The sequence below is a fragment of the Aureobasidium subglaciale genome (assembly GCF_000721755.1).
Source record: "Aureobasidium subglaciale EXF-2481 unplaced genomic scaffold scaffold_20, whole genome shotgun sequence".
Lineage (NCBI taxonomy): Eukaryota > Fungi > Ascomycota > Dothideomycetes > Dothideales > Saccotheciaceae > Aureobasidium > Aureobasidium subglaciale.
This window is the reverse complement of record NW_013566975.1, coordinates 240,561-256,132: the sequence shown is the minus strand read 5'-3', so window position 1 is coordinate 256,132 and position 15,572 is coordinate 240,561. Positions and strand designations below refer to the sequence as shown.

The 15,572-nt window shown below is 50.7% G+C and overlaps 9 protein-coding genes across 9 annotated transcripts; 5 read left to right on the top strand and 4 right to left on the bottom strand.

The window, feature by feature from the left end:
- Positions 1 to 1,071: 1,071 nt before the first annotated feature.
- On the bottom strand, positions 1,072 to 3,556 carry AUEXF2481DRAFT_42797 (uncharacterized protein). The gene has a single exon (XM_013485715.1). It carries the CDS (start codon positions 3,546 to 3,548, stop codon positions 1,113 to 1,115), a length of 2,436 nt encoding a protein of 811 aa, XP_013341169.1. The 5' UTR covers positions 3,549 to 3,556; the 3' UTR covers positions 1,072 to 1,112.
- A 654-nt stretch (positions 3,557 to 4,210) lies between these two features.
- Positions 4,211 to 4,753, top strand: AUEXF2481DRAFT_54506 (uncharacterized protein; the record flags this gene model as incomplete). Its single annotated transcript, XM_013485738.1, has 1 exon — positions 4,211 to 4,753. A coding segment is annotated over one exon (543 nt), but the record flags the coding sequence as incomplete, so codon positions are not given.
- Positions 4,754 to 5,122: 369 nt separating this feature from the next.
- On the bottom strand, positions 5,123 to 5,551 carry AUEXF2481DRAFT_7441 (uncharacterized protein; the record flags this gene model as incomplete). The annotated part of the gene is made up of 1 exon (XM_013485648.1): positions 5,123 to 5,551. The coding sequence occupies one exon, from the start codon at positions 5,549 to 5,551 to the stop codon at positions 5,123 to 5,125; it is 429 nt and encodes a 142-aa protein (XP_013341102.1).
- Positions 5,552 to 5,671: 120 nt separating this feature from the next.
- On the top strand, positions 5,672 to 6,119 carry AUEXF2481DRAFT_415100 (uncharacterized protein). The gene has a single exon (XM_013485797.1). The coding sequence runs from the start codon at positions 5,792 to 5,794 to the stop codon at positions 6,014 to 6,016; it is 225 nt and encodes a 74-aa protein (XP_013341251.1). The 5' UTR covers positions 5,672 to 5,791; the 3' UTR covers positions 6,017 to 6,119.
- AUEXF2481DRAFT_42795 (uncharacterized protein) lies at positions 5,913 to 7,693 on the bottom strand. Its single transcript, XM_013485714.1, has one exon. It carries the CDS (start codon positions 7,498 to 7,500, stop codon positions 6,223 to 6,225), a length of 1,278 nt encoding a protein of 425 aa, XP_013341168.1. The 5' UTR covers positions 7,501 to 7,693; the 3' UTR covers positions 5,913 to 6,222.
- Positions 7,694 to 7,714: 21 nt separating this feature from the next.
- Positions 7,715 to 8,674, top strand: AUEXF2481DRAFT_31944 (uncharacterized protein; the record flags this gene model as incomplete). The annotated part of the gene is made up of 1 exon (XM_013485681.1): positions 7,715 to 8,674. The coding sequence occupies one exon, from the start codon at positions 7,715 to 7,717 to the stop codon at positions 8,672 to 8,674; it is 960 nt and encodes a 319-aa protein (XP_013341135.1).
- Positions 8,675 to 9,457: 783 nt separating this feature from the next.
- Positions 9,458 to 11,544, top strand: AUEXF2481DRAFT_68418 (glycoside hydrolase family 15 protein; the record flags this gene model as incomplete). The annotated part of the gene is made up of 4 exons (XM_013485762.1): positions 9,458 to 10,772; positions 10,828 to 10,972; positions 11,023 to 11,073; positions 11,130 to 11,544. 4 exons carry the CDS (start codon positions 9,458 to 9,460, stop codon positions 11,542 to 11,544), a joined length of 1,926 nt encoding a protein of 641 aa, XP_013341216.1.
- A 110-nt stretch (positions 11,545 to 11,654) lies between these two features.
- AUEXF2481DRAFT_7437 (glycoside hydrolase family 105 protein) lies at positions 11,655 to 12,843 on the bottom strand (the record flags this gene model as incomplete). The annotated part of the gene is made up of 2 exons (XM_013485647.1): positions 11,655 to 12,643; positions 12,696 to 12,843. The coding sequence occupies 2 exons, from the start codon at positions 12,841 to 12,843 to the stop codon at positions 11,655 to 11,657; spliced, it is 1,137 nt and encodes a 378-aa protein (XP_013341101.1).
- Positions 12,844 to 13,603: 760 nt separating this feature from the next.
- Positions 13,604 to 15,179, top strand: AUEXF2481DRAFT_68377 (uncharacterized protein; the record flags this gene model as incomplete). The annotated part of the gene is made up of 3 exons (XM_013485756.1): positions 13,604 to 13,825; positions 13,877 to 14,356; positions 14,409 to 15,179. 3 exons carry the CDS (start codon positions 13,604 to 13,606, stop codon positions 15,177 to 15,179), a joined length of 1,473 nt encoding a protein of 490 aa, XP_013341210.1.
- Between the last annotated feature and the right edge of the window lie 393 nt (positions 15,180 to 15,572).

The following is a 15,572-nucleotide window of genomic DNA, read 5'->3' as shown; positions in this document are numbered from 1 at the left end:
CTCAGATTCCTGCTCCCGTTCAATCTGAGCAGCTCGCCCCTCCCACTCTCGCCGCGCCTGTCGAGCAATCGCGTGACGTTTCGCCCATGACTCGCCCCGAGTCATCAAAGCAGTCGGAGCCTCAGGTCACCACCGGCACCGAGACACACAGCGTTCCTGCCACTTCCGGCAGTGCACCCACCACCCCTCAGAGAAACGCCACCAAGAGATCTAGTAAGATTTTCCGCGGTACTCCTCAGAGCGATCGCACCAGCGTCGCTGGCTCCTCCAAGGTCGACGAGGACGGCAAGCCTAAGAAGAAGGGCTTCCTCGCCAAGCTCAAGGAGAAGTTCAGAGGTTAACTCACACGTCAACAGACGGACTCGTTTATCCGGGCGTGATGGACTCTCAACCGAGCCACGCCCCCATCGTGTGGTAATCTTGGATGTGGATCAAAGGCTCTCCGACAAAAGGTGTGTGTGGTCTGGAAAGGAGTTTGTAATTGTTGTAATCACTGCGCGTCTTTTACGAGTCGTTTTTCTTATGTAGCTTATTCCCCTTTTCGTTTGTCGTCCGATGTCGTTTTTGCTTCACTTTGTTTGTTCTCTTTTCTATATAGCTCACACCATTCTATTCGAAAGTGTTAATTACTTGACGTGGTTGCCCTTTTTCAATGTACACGATGTGATCTGCGGTTGCGGTGAGTGAGTGATAGTACGGTGTGAAGAGGATTTTCTCATCCAGGAGACGCTCTCAGACATCAGACGACATTCGACCACTTTTCAGGGGTCCTGTATATTAGGTGCATCAATGGATCGCCAACTGATGGGGGAACCAGCTTTCTTGTTACAGAATGATTGATATTGGAGAAACACGATAGTGGTAAAGAGGATAATCCTGGCCATGTAATTCCACTGTAGATGTCGCCTCCTAGAAACAACTCACGAGTCAAGGGAGAGATTGAATGATTCTAATCAACAGAGTTCATAGACAGACATGAACTCAACCAATGTTATTGCTGTTCCACAGCCCACGTCAAAAAGAATCTCACTCAAAAGGAATTAACAGACAAGAAAGCCACATTCAAGTACACCAGACTACATACACAAAACCACCACCTCCAAGAAAAAAGACTAAACAAGTTCAAACTCCCCACTGACCCCCTCAAAGCCCGTAATGCCCCCTCCAATCCCCTTACTATCCCCAAAATACCTAATCCTATACCTTCCCTTCAACGTCTCTACAACATGCTCTCTTTTCTGCAACTCTAGCTCCAACTCAGCATCCCCCTTCTCTAGCTTCTTATCCTCATTCGCCCTTCCCCAATCCCCAATCTCCCAACCTAGTTCCCAAGATATGACGACTTGAGAAGTTCCAACTGTTGTGCTGGTTCTTTCCCATTCAAACACAAGACTCCAATCTTGGTCGTCACGCACTTTTTGCCAGGTTCCTTGACTAGAGTATTTCTCGATACTTGCGAATGTAGCCCCCAAGCGGAGGTTATTGCGAGGGTTTGCTGCTATGAAGGAAGCTTGAATGATGGGAGAGGAGGAGATGACGTAGCGAGGGGAGGGGGTTTTGATGCAATCGCCAAAAGACTTGAAGAGAGGGGGGCGGTCAAAGACGACGGGGGAGATGAAGCTTAGAGAGCTGTTTGTGTGGATGGGTGGAGAAGGACCGGGTAATAGGATGGGTAGGGTAGGATGTGAGGGGGGGAGTAGAGGTGAATTTGAGATTGAGGAGCGCGAGAGGTAGGGAAGACGCGTAAGGGTGAGGTTTATGTATGCGGCTAGCGTGTGAGGACCGTAGAGTGTTGATGCACCTTCGTAGCGTTGGATGCCGTATTCTTCCTCGGTCGCGATGTAGTGGGCGTATGTGTTTGCTGGACCACCGAGTACGACGATGGGTTCTGCTTCGTTATCTTCTTCGGCCCAGGCGGCTAGAGCATGGCTTTGGAGTGCACCCTTCCAGCGTCTCCCTGACATGGTTGTAGCTTCTCCTGGTGCTACGATGATGAGCAATTGGCCGATGCGCAAGAGTTGTATGTCCACGACGTTTGGCGTCCAGAGGTAGGGCTTCTCAGTCTCGCCTACATCGAGGAGGATCGGCTTCGGTGCCTGGCAAGCAACTTGCTCTGGACCAGGGGAGTGCAAGCTATTACGAACAACATTCCATACCGGGCTTGCGTTAGGATCGCCAGGATTGTTCTGCTTGAAGTCGAATGCACCAGGGCCGTCGGTAGTACCTGCAGCAAACGAGTAACCCATTGCGGCAGGACAAGTATGGGCAGTAGAGCCGTTACTCAAGGTGACGGTCTGGTTCGACATGTCAACGAAAGTGTGCAGGGAGCGAACAACGTTGCCTTGGACAGGAATGAAAGTGGACTTGGTGGTCATTGACTCGTACACCGAGCGAGCACCGAGGTACTGTCGGCGACCGATCTCCCAAGCAGATGCTGTACCTGCATCGTTCAGTCCCCAATGAGGACCCCGCGCATGACATGGCTCGTTCTTGCCGGCACACAAACTTGTCTTGAAGTCACATTGCTTGCCCTCATCAGGGCCGAACTCGCAGTAAGCTCCATTGACGTTTGGTGACGTATCTCCGACATTCGCCTGCGAGAAGCCGGCAACAAAATCATCGGCAGCCGAGTCCAGTTGAGCAGCATGCTTCTCGAAAAGGTAAGCAGCAACGCCTTTGTTGTCGCCAGTGATCAGAGTGTTGTTTCCCAGCATCGACGTTCCGTGTACAGGGAACCAGGTCAACACGCCGATGTCCTTGTTGTCACTATTTCTACGCAGCTTGAGCAGAGTCAATGTCTTGTCGACATTGTGTTCGTACTTGTTGCGCTCTTCTTCCGGATTGGCTAAGTAGGCATAGGGACTGCGATTAATGTTTGCATCTTCAATGTCGACCGAGCCAATTGAAAGTTGACCTAGACTGAGCGATTCGTGTGCCAATTTGATGGACTCCAGAGCACCGTCCACAATGGCCTTGTAGCTTTGATGGCTGAATCCCCGACTAGTAATCTGAGGCAACAAATAGTTCAACCAAGCTCCAGGACCAGAGTGAGAATGAGTTCCAGTGACAGCAACATTTTGACCACCATAGAGTTGATCGTATTCGGGACCAAGGTCTCTCAGACCCTCCAAGATACCGTTGCGTACAGCAGTATCACCGGATTGGGTATCCAGGACAAGATAGACAATACGGTCACCAGGACTGGCTGTATCGCCAACAATGAAAGCACGAGAGTAAAGGCGCTGTCTCACACCAGAGCCGAGTTGTTTCGGGTCTGCATAGCCCATAAGGTTGATTTCTACGACGGGACCAGTGATATCAGCCTTGCCGACGCCGACGAGGTAGTTATCCTCGGCCGAGGGTTTGGGGAATGCATCAAGGACATTTTGGGTGGAAGGAAGATTTCTGAAGGGATTCAGAGTTGCTCTCCAGTGCCAGTAATCAAGTTCTGGAAGACCGAAAGCATAGATGGCGGCGAAAAGAGTGGTCAAGGCCAAGAAGGCGGCGGTCAAGGCGACAGTCACGCCTGTCCTCGCATGTTGGGGCATATTGGCGTAAAAGATGGTATCGACTAGATTATACAGTCATGTTTAAATAATCAAATGATAGACAGAGTGGAGGTTCGCCCTCTCGACAGATGAATAACGATGTAACGGTCTGACAGGCAAGAGGCGAACGTCATTGTCTTTATGTTTGAAGGGTGGAAGTGGTCGGAAGAGCGGGCTGGCACCAAAGCTTCGAAGCTTTGGCGGGCATCGTGACCATGACAAGTTCACCTTTCTGCTTGCGACACTCTGATCTGTCACACCTGTCACCCTCGGGCGTCCAATTGGCAGAGATGATGGAAGAGCTACAGCAGCGCCATCGCAAAGAGGCCAAGGACCTACAATCAAAAGTGACGCAAAAGAAAAAGGGTGCAACCAAGAAGACGCGCAAGGGTGTCAATGATGAATGCGAAAACCTGGAACGCGAGATGAAGGCCCGCCACCAGGAAGAGCTTCAAGCAATGGCGGCACCGACAGTCGATCTCGAAGACGAGACGGAGAAAGAGCAAGAACAAGATGAATTGGCCAAGGGCGTAGAAGGTCTGGAGATTGCTGGAGCAGACAAAGACAAGTCAACTCAAACACAACCGACCTCTTCCGCCCCGTCGGATGCGCCCAACGAACGCGCACCGAAGAGACAGAATCGCGCAAAGGCCCGTCTTGCTCGCCGCGCCGCTGAGCAAGAAGCTCTTATCGCATCTGCCGCCGAAGAAGCACAAGACATCCCGAACCTCAAAGCAGTCGAGCGCGAGAGCATGCTGAAGCAATTCGCTACTCGCAAGCTGGCCGAGAAGGAGATCCGCGCCGATGGTCATTGTCTATACTCTGCCGTCGCCGATCAACTCGAACAACTAGGCATGCCTTTGGGAGCTGCTCCTTCCGAATCCCCCGATGTTGCTAGCACATTGGAGCCATACAAGATTGTACGACAAGCCGCTGCCGAGTACATCGAATCGCATCCCATGGATTTTGCGCCCTTCTTGGAGGAGCCGCTCGATTACTACATCTACAAGATCAAAAACACTGGAGAGTGGGGTGGTCAGCTCGAGTTGATGGCTCTAGCCAAGAAATACGGCGTCGCTATCAGCGTGCTGCAAGGTGATGGCAGAGTCGAAGAGATCAACCCAGAGGGCGATGCCGAGGATAAGCAGTTGTGGCTGGCATACTACAGACATGGCTTTGGTCTGGGAGAGCATTACAACTCGCTGCGCAAGGCTGGTTGAAAGACCGCGCGTACCTTGTTTCGCCATCAACTCTCGTATACGAACATTCGTGTATGAGCTTGCAGCCTCGGTACCCGCTATGTGACCCTAGCTCAGCGACATCATGGACCATGCAGCTCCTTCACTATAAAACGACGCTATGGATTCACATTTCGGCCAGGGCGCAAGCAACCGGCCTTGAAAGAAAGGCGTCGCGAGGAAACACCTCTGCCAAACACCCGCTCACAGTATCGGTCAGCAGCAACAACCGTAGGTAGCATACATCTCAAACAAAAAAGATTTACATGTAAGAGGTCAGTTTTACGTCAATACCTCTACCAAACCCAGATCTATGCCGCGCAACTTTGAGAATCTCTATTGCTGATCCCCTTCGCCACGAGGAAAAGAGATCGGCGCCCCAAGCATAATCGTCTGCTCCTCTTCCTCCTTCTTTCCCTCCTCGCCTCCGCCGAAAGATCTCCTACTCTCCACCTTCAACTCCTCCATCTCCTCAGCCTTGAACCTCGTAAAATCCACAAGCTCATTGACATTTTCGTTCCGCTTGCCCAGAACAGATGCACTGTGATTACCATCCCCTTCCTGCTCATCAACATGAGACACGTCAGGAGAAATCACAGTGTCGTTTGTGGTGGTTATATTGTACTCCCAAAGACCGGGACGCTGTTGTGGTACGCCGTGAAAGTTCATGGGTGGGAAGATAGTGGGTTGAGGAGTTGGTGCTGCTGTAGCGCAGATGGCGACGAGTGTGGCTATAGCTGTGTATGAGAGTGTCGTTCTATGCATTTCGAGTATCGCTGAGCAATAGACAATCGCGTCGGGGTGATTTTCTTTTTCGCTTTGTGATGATGGGTTTTGTGCTGTAAAAGTTATGGTCCAAAAAGTGATGTGGATAGGGGTGCGAAGGTGATGAGAGTATTAAAGCTATGTATCTTGTGTACGAGCTGCCTGACTTTTAGACCTAGCATGTAGGAAGTTCTGAAGGTAGGACTCGTTACATGGCCTCTTCTGGAAACACGTTTTGGTATGATCGACATGAAACGTCTATATTGTCACAAGGCAAAGCAGAAACATGTCGAGGTCCTGGCTGTACGAGGCTGGAGCATGATCCTCAGGTATTTCAAGATTACTCGAGAAGGATATAGGTGTCAGTTGGTTTTGAAAATGTGTATAACATCATTAATCTTGATATCGTCTATGTGTATCTATACATGTGGGGGGCAGCATCAGGTGCATAGCGAGCTATCGTAGCAGGGTCTCCGAGACACGTATCTGCAGCATTGCTTGGTTCCTTATCCTCGCCACTCGAGATTCGTCTGGGACTGCATATGCTTCTCCGTCCATTCGTGTGTCAATCTGGTTTGACACCAGCAACTCATCAGATCTTCTTGACCACAGACGATGGGGGTGTCGAGGAATTGTGCATGAAACGCATATCCAGTTCATACGAAATCGTATCATGACAAGTTCTCAAGAGTCCATACGCGCACCTCACCATCGTCTCCAGTACTGATGATGATCTCCTCATTGTCGCTGCGACGACCAGAGTCGCTACGCTTGGCCCAACACACGTGGTTGACCTCAAAGACATCGTGCGCGTCACCGACCTCGGCCACAACAACCCATTCTGTCTTTGCGATCTCCTTGGGACCGTCTGTGGTCTCTATTTGTGTTGTAGCCTGGTCGGCTGCCCATCGCTCCTCATAGACTATGATCTTGCCATCACTGCCTGCACTAACAAGACGACCTGTGGTTTTGCTCCACGAGACGGAGTAGACTGCGCGTGTATGTTGTTGGGGCAGAGCGGTTTCCGGTACCCATTCCTCCTCGATGGTATTTGTCTTGATGATGCTGGGGATTCTGGGACCAGTTTGGGGGGCACCATTGGGTCTGTCCTTGGGGATGCGTCGCCAGACACGGATGCTGAGATCGTCTGAACAACTGACAAGGCGTGGACCAGCAGCTTCTCTGAGCTCTAGGAGTCGCTTTTGCTGCTCTGTTTCTGCTTTGAGACCTGGCTGTGTGGCGCCCTCGAATTCGACCCACCAGACTGTGCCACCGTGACCTGTAAGCACAGCGCAGCAACCCCAGTCGTCAATGTCCTCTCTCCATAGGCGAATGTTGTCATCGTAACTGGATGAGGCTAGTAGTTCTTCTGAAGGATGCCAGCAGACACACTTGACGTCGCCCTCATGCTCTTGTAAGACAGCGACAGTCTCAAAGTTGTCGTCCTCCAGCTCTTCCCAGATCCACACACTCTTATCACGGCTGCATGTAGCAAGCAAGGGCGAAGTAGGACTGAAAGCCAAACTCTTGATCTCCGACTCGTGGCCGTCGAGGACGACAGCAAAGCGCCACTCATCGTCCTCGTCATCTCCGCCATCTTTTGTAAAGTCGACCTCGTTGTCCACCGACTTGTTCAGTTTGCCGCTTGTGCCCTCCCATCGTCTCCAGATGCCGGCGCTGGCGTCGAAACTGCCTGTTGCAAGCACACTCTCGCCCAGAGCAGAGGTTCCACTGTCGGGTTTCCAAGCTACACTGCGGATACTGCGTTTGTGGCCGCCGGTGATGTTGCTGACGAGGTTGAACGAGTTGAGCGAGTAGACGCGCACGCTGCGGTCACTGCATGCCGTTGCGACGATGGGGAGGTTCGGGTGAGGCGACGAGAGCCATGTGCGTGTGTTGGAAGCTGGCGTCAATGTTGCCAGAGGCGCAATCGTTGGTTTCGTGCTCATCTTTGCGCTAAGACTCGATGCAATTGGGGGAGTGTCGAATGTACAATCTGTTGGCCCGAGATTAGGACCTGTCACGAATTATTTGGTTCCAAGTACGTCAGTGACCCTGGTCTGGTGTCGCAAGGCTGGCGACCATCAGTTTTTCGCACAAATCCCAAACTTCTCCGAGAAGCTGTTTTTCGCTTCAGTATTCCTAACCCATAATCTAAACACCATGGATCCCGAGACCTCCATTTCTACCGACTCGCCTGGCGTCAAGGCGGCCAGGACACAGCTCAAATGGACAAACGACATGGAGTTGGCCTTCATCGCCACTATGAAAGGTATGCAGGGTGCTCCAACCAAGACTGTCCCATCTGGCTTCACAAAAGAAGCATATAAACGCGTCGCCGAAATTATGAAGGCAAGGTCTATGCAACCAGACCTTTGCGACGATATCCGTATGAAGAACAAGCTTGGTGCTTTGAGGAACGACTGGCGAACCTACGTCAATCTCTTGAATACCGGATGGTCACGTCTACCAAATGGCGTACCTACAAACACCGATGAAGTGCTCGAGAATTACTACAAAGAGCAAGACCCAAATGCCAGGAAATTCAGGGCAGCTCCGTTGAGACACTTTGCAGAGTTGACCGACCTTTTCGACCCTAATCAAGAAGAGTCTTCGAACTCTCCATCTACGGCTCGGAGCTTGATACCTGATGCTCGCCAATCGGTCAAACTACCACAGTCACCCTACGAGTCTACGATGCCACAACTTCAGGACCATCTGCCAACCCAGTCTCGTGAAGAAAGCACAAGCCTCATATCTGAGCATCTGAATCACAGACATCTATATACCCCTCACACAGCTCTCTTATCCTCGAAGAGACCTGCTGAAGCCAGCCTATCCAACCAGGCAAAACGTATCCTCCTAGGCGAGTCACCACCATCACAATCACGACCTTCAGATACTTTACGAGCCTACTATGGCAACACCTCTCAAATATCTCCAGTAGCGGCAGCAACTGCTCTCTTCCAATCAACGTTTTCATCCCTGCCAGTTATGCAAAGAGTGGCCGCTGTAAAGCGATTTCAGGATCAAAACCTTGCTGAAGTTTTTTTACATACTGATCCGGAAGTACGTGAGGCCTTGGTTCGTGGGTGGATCAGGGATGCGAGCATTCTGCTATAGGCGACTATGGATCACTGAATTCATGCGGGAGTTTGGTTACTCCTACGGCTTTTACCACAACTCTTCGCTACCGTGGGGACGACATTCCTCTTTCTCCTGCATCACGCGAGAGTGGCTGTCATTGCACGGCTAGAACGCCTCTTCACATGGACGCAGAAGTGTAGTGGAGTCCGGTTTTCGACTACACCAGGCAGACCGGTTGATTCTAAAACAGGCCCATTTGACCCAATTAGGAAGTTCGGTCTGTGTACAGATCAGGGGGAGTTCTAGACTCTGGTGCTACCCTTGAGCTCGAATAGTGACGCTGCCCTATGTTGAGCCATTGCTCTGATGGCCGTCTATCACAACAATTACCTGTCAAGATGTGGTCTGAAAACACATGATGGCATGTGAAAGCTATTATTTACCCCAGATCCGGTTGCCGAGGAGGTGAGCACTCAGATTTGATGACGAGTTGCGTCAGAAAGGGATCGCGTGGAGGTCGCGTGCGGGGAAGAAAGCTTGAACGGTTCGTGCACTTCGCTGCGGGCGACCACCTGCCTTCTGCGTGTGACCAAAGTGAAGGACAAAGGGTGATTGGTGGTCGCTAAGGGCATGGAGAAGTCAAAACCCCGCTACCGCTCTTCCTTGCAGCGTTCACTGCATGCATGTAATTTCCTCCTCCGACAATTGCACCGACGGTCTGGTTAGGAGAGCTTCACTTCGGGAAGGTGCATCGGGATAGCAATATACAAAATGCTGGGATCGCCGGCAATGCAGCTTGTGCTCAACTCATCCTGCGACATGTTGCTCAGATACTTGCCCCTAGGCGGCCTTTTGGCACTCTACCCCTCGTCGTCAATCGCTCAGAACACCCCTTGTCAAACCACGACGGTCCAAGCAGCGGTACCGAGCAACACCAATGTCGCCCTACGCTCGTACTCATACTGCGGTGGAAGCCTCGACGTCTCTGTCTACATTGCCAATGTCAACTACAACAAGGTAGTCACTCTGTACTACAGCGATAGTCAGGGTGTCTCGACTCCCTTGACATCCGTCGCTCTCGGCTACAACTCTAGCATTCCAGACACCAACTACGAATTCTGGAGTGCAAACACGCCAGTCTACTTGGACGGGATCACTCAATTGTTGAACCTTACCTATCAGGCAAAGGACATCGGCCAGACTTATGTACAACAACTGCAACTTACCGTCAAGGCCAGTGGAAGTGCCCCTCCTGCTCCTGCAGCTATCCCATCGCCTTATGCAACTCCAAGCGGCTTCTCTGACGACATCACTGCATGGTTGGCACCCAAGAGCGGCTCGCAGGCCGATTTCTCCAAGAAGCGCATGTTCCTGAACATCAATCCTGACATCGACGGCGCTGCCAAAGGTACCGTTGTCGCCGCTCGATCCGGGCCATCCTACGATCAGAAACTCCCAGATTACGAGTATGACTGGGTCCGTGATTCGTCGCTGACCATGGAGGTGGTTGAATTCCTCTATGCTGCATCCACCAACGACAAATTTACTCGCAAGTACAAAGATGCCATGTTCCACTATGCTGAGGGTAGGGCCGTTGAACAGACAGATCCATCGCTCACGTTTGCCGGTCTCGGAGAGCCCAAGTTCTACCTGAACAACACAGCGTTCACGGGTCCCTGGGGTCGTCCTCAGAATGACGGTCCTGCAACCGCAGCAATTACTCTTATGGAGTTCGCGACTGATTATATGAAGAAAGGAGGAAGCCTGTCATCTGTGCGCGACCGCATCTGGGACTCGAAGGCCAATCCTGAGAAGGCACCAGTCCTCAAAGATCTGTTGTTCGTAGCCAGCAACTGGAGCTCACCCAGCTTCGATCTCTGGGAGGAGGAAGAGAGTACTCACTTCTACACGCGTCTTGTACAGCGTCGTGCTCTAGTTATGGGCGCCAAGTTTGCAACCATGCTAGGTGACTCGGCAACTAGCAACACTCTTTCCTCGGCTGCTACTCAACTCACTGCATCGCTCGACCAATTCTGGAGCCCCAACAGAAAGCTCATTCTCTATGAGTATGGTCCAGTATTGGCTGGCAAGAACTCATTTATTGATATCGCTGTCATCCTCGGTGTTATTCATGGTAAGTCTAGTACAGAATACAGTCTTCGAGACAAGGCACTGATTGATACTGCCAGGCTATGCTGGTGACGGCGTGTACTCGTACACCAACGAGAGAGTCCTCGCCTCTGCTTTGAAAATCTCGACTAGCTTCCTTGACGTTTATCCTGTGGCCAAGACAACGAAGGACTCGAATGGGCTTCCTCTTGCCATTCCTATAGGGTACGATTGACACATCCGCTCGAAATCGACACATGCTGATAACACGTTAGTCGCTACCCCGAAGACGTTTACAATGGTGTAGGTACATCAGCAAACGGAGGGTGAGTCGTGTTGCGATTAGAATATCCAGGAAGCATCATACTAATTGCCCAATTAGTAACCCATGGTACTTGACAACTGCCACCATGGCTCAATATCTCTACTCAGCTGCTTTGGAATACCAGAAAAGTGGCAGCTTGACTGTCAGCAACGTCACTGCACCATTCTTCGCTTACTACGCACCCAAGGCTGGTCTCAAAACCGGCAAGACCTACTCCTCCAACACTAAGGAATTCGCTTCGGTCATCGCCAGTCTACAGGGCTGGGGTGATGCATACATTCGTCGTATCAAGTATCACACACCAGCCGGAGGTAACCTTGCGGAAGAGTTCAACCGCAACAACGGAAATGCACAGGGAGCGGCAGACTTGACTTGGTCCTATGCCGCCCTCCTGACTGCCGCGTTTGCTCGCGCCACACTTTCGGGTGATGGAAGCTACGTTCAGAAAATAGCAGCACTGGCATACGAATAGTCTAGTTATGTCGTACAGGTTGCACAGTTTTGGGAGCATGGCGTGTGTAGCATTACTGATAACTCATCATATCTCTGGGAGGCTAGATTCTAAGACTGACAGCATTATATCTAGACGAAGACCCTCAAAAATTCACCTAGCATCATCATAGCCATTGCTTGTCCGTATGGCATACTGGTGATTGGGATGTCCTTGTAGTGTTGTAAGTCGCTTCCCATGCCAGTCCCGAAACTGGTGTTCTGAAGTTCTCCATCCTCGCTTATGCTTCCGATGACGGCCTTGACAGCTTTGAGTGCTACTGCCTCGTACTCCTTGCTGATGTAGCGCTTTCTCACCGCCTTCAGTATACCATATGCAAATCCAGCTGTTGCGGAGGCTTCCTCGTAGCTTCCTTCGCTCGTAGGCACATCGAGTAACGTGCGCCACATGCCATCCTCGGCTTGGAGTTTTGACAAAGCCTTGCATTGGGCTTCCAGGGTATCAATGAGGTGCACCCTCAATGCATCATCCTTTGGCAGATTCAACAACTCGACAAAATCTGGAATGACGATAGTGACCCAGCTGTTTCCTCTCGCCCACCTGGCCTCCGCGAAATTGTGCCCCACACCACCCGGAGCGTTCTCATCAAACTTCCAGCCGTGAAAGAACAGTCCAGTCTTTGTGTCGAAGAGATACTTGATGTGGAGCATAAACTGACGCTTGGCTTCTTCCACATAGTGAGGACGATTCAGCAAGAGACCAATCTTGGCCAGAGGCATGACTGTCATCATGAGCGTATCATCCCAAAGCTCGTAGTGGTTCTCGCTGGCGTAGGTCATGTGTTGAAATCCTCCGTAGGGTGTGCGTGGTAAATCGTACATTGCCCACTCTGCCCATGAGTCGAGCCAGGCTTCATGTGTATTGTCTCGGCTCTTTTCATATAAGTAGGCCAGGGTCAGGAAGGGTGACATGGTGTTGATGTTTTTGGTTGTGCCTTCTGCGAGACGGCCTTGGAACCATTGTTGGATTGTTGACATTGCAGTTGCAGAGCCTGTTAGAGCGTGATATTGGTACAGGCCGTAGAGGCCGATACCATGAGTCCATTCCCAGTCATTCCAGCCTGAAGTGCGTCAGCATGCTGTCCTCAAACGAGTGGACAAGCGATTGCTGACCTTTTGTATCAATGATTCTACCATCATCAAGCTTGAGCAAAAAACGACCCGTGGTGTCTTTGATATTGACAAGATTGTGAATCAACAATTCGATAAAACGGTGAATATCAGTGGCTTCGTAGCCGTGAAGACGCAAAGTGGTAGGCATGGTGAGCAACTCCTTCTATTCTATGTCCAGTCCGTCTAATAAAATGCAATGCAAACAACCAACAAAGCAGAGAGGGCAAATGTTTTCAACCTCTCAATGTTTCTCAAGATAGTACTTTGCAATAAGTATCCCCTCACCTGTTGTCGATCTCTCGACATCTTTGCCCCGAGCAGCCGACCGCCAAGCTGAAGGATCACAACGCAACATGCAGTCAATTTAACCACACTCCACAACCTGCACAATCCACCAATAGTACATCAACCCGCCGGAAGCCTTTCGGACTGAGTTATCCGAGCGGATGTTTGGTCTTCTTGACTCGCTAACCTTGTCCTCCCCGCTCCGCCCGTTGAGATGGCGTCCCCAGTGGCGCCCATCTATTGCCTGGAGGAGTGTGGGGGGGGTACCCCAAACCCCATGGGACATGCACCAAGATCATCAGGGCTTACTCAACTCGGATGAAGAGACGTTCCCATACAAGCAACAGGTGAGATGGTTAGTCCGTCTGGGCATGGGACAATGACTACCGAGTGCAACCTCACGCATAGATAAAGGATCATGCAGCGTAGGGCATATCCCTTGTTTCTGCTTCAGCGACCTTTACCTAGGACTTTCGTCTCATTCTGGTCTATCATCTACTTTTGTCAATTTTGAAGCGACCATGTCGTCCAACATCAATTCTGCCTCCGCCCCTATGGAGAAGGACGATCTCGTCCGCCTCGAGACAGTCATGTCCACCGATGAAACCCTCAAGGGCGACCACATGAACTACGAACGTGTGGATAAAGAACTCGCCAAGTATACTGCTGGCGAGCGTATCGAAATCTCCGAGGAAGAGTCGAAGCGCCTCAAGAAGATGATTGACAAAAGAGTCCTTGTTATCATGATCTTGACGTACTTCATTCAAGCCCTTGACAAGGGAACGATGAGTTTCACGAGTATCATGGGTATCAGAGAAGATCTGAATCTGCTTGATTCGAACAAGGTACATTGTAATCCACCGTCTTTTTGAAAAACAGACGCTGATCTCGTCCAGTTTCCATGGTTGACAACCTGTATCTACATCGCCGTCCTCTTCGTCGAATATCCAACCAATTGGATCATTCAGCGCGTACCTATTGCCAAGTATCTTTCTCTGAACATCATCCTTTGGGGTATCGTTCTCGCACTTCATTCTACTGCTACAAACTTTACGACCCTCGTTGTCTGCCGTACCTTCCTGGGTATCTTCGAAGCCGTCTGTCAGCCTGCTTTCTTGATCATGTCATCCCTTTGGTACAAGAGAGAAGAGCAGGCACAGACAGTAACGTACTGGTACGTCATGAACGGTGCTCAGCAGATTGTGGGTGGTCTTTTGGCCTATGCCTTCTCCCTGCTTGGCAATGACAGATCTGTGAAGTCTTATCAAGCCATCTTCATCACCTATGGTTCGATCTCTGTAGTCTGGGGTATCTTCGTACTTTGGTGGCTACCCGACTCGCCCATGCGTGCTAAGTGCTTCTCCGAGGAAGACAAGGTAAGCAAAATCACAGCCCCAGCACGCAAAGCAGAGTTCTAACCTGTGGCAGAAACTTATGGTTGAGAGAGTTCGCTCCAACCAGACTGGTCTTCAGAACAAAAAGTTCCGTCCTGAGCAGGTCAAAGAAGCCCTCATGGACCCTCAGCTCTACTGTTACATGTTGATCCAAATCTGCACCACGCTCCCGACCAGCGGTCTTGGTGCCTTCGCCAACATCATCGTCAAGGGCCTTCACTTTACCACTCTCCAGACGCAACTCCTTGCAATGGTACTTGGTGCCTACATTGTCATTGTTCTGCTTACCTCGACCTGGATCGTAAAGAAGACTGGGCAGAATCTGCTCGTCATGGGAGCTTTCGTCATCCCATCCTTTGCTGGAACCATCGTCCTCATGACAGTCGTAAACACCAATACTGCCACTCAAGCAGGTCTGTTGTTCTCCTACTACGTCGTTCTCTCCTTCTGGGCCGCACAAACTCTCGCCATGTCAATGCTGTCTCGTAACATTGGTGGCCAAACCAAAAAGTCGGTCGTTGTCGCTGCCAACTTTGCCGCGTGGGCTGCTGGCAATGCCATTGGACCTCAAGTCTTCTTGAGCTACGATGCACCTCGTTACTTTATCGCTTTCGCTACGCACATGGGTTGCTACGTCTTGCTCGTTATCGTTATTGTATTCTTGCGCTTCTGGCTTAAGCGCTGTAACGCAAAGAAAGATGCTTTGGCTGCTGCTGGTGTCGGAGCTGCTGCGGATGATTCTTATACCCATGCTTTTGATGATCTGACTGATAGAGAGAACCCCAACTTCCGCTATGTCTACTAGAGCAAGAAAGATGATTGGATGCTAGTCATATTTAGTTGTTGATATCAAATCGTGTTTACTGTTACCCTCTGAATCTAAATAGTTAGGTGATCATGTGTGTACATCCACTATATCGCCTGGTTGTCAATATGCATTAGGGTTGATTTCACGGATATCCTGCACTCAAGTCAATGCCAAGTCATCTGGATGATCTCTCGAGACGATCTTCTCATCGGTTAAATCGACCCGAGCTGTTGGAATCTGCTCCCCATGCATGTTTGGATACGAGATTATAACGCAGCAAGGTCACCTGCCAATGCTGATCCCATGTTGGAAGTAACCCTAGACCATCATCTTTGCTCTCTGATGTGTGACAAGATCATTAGTCTGTCTGGTTTGATATGCTGAGATCCT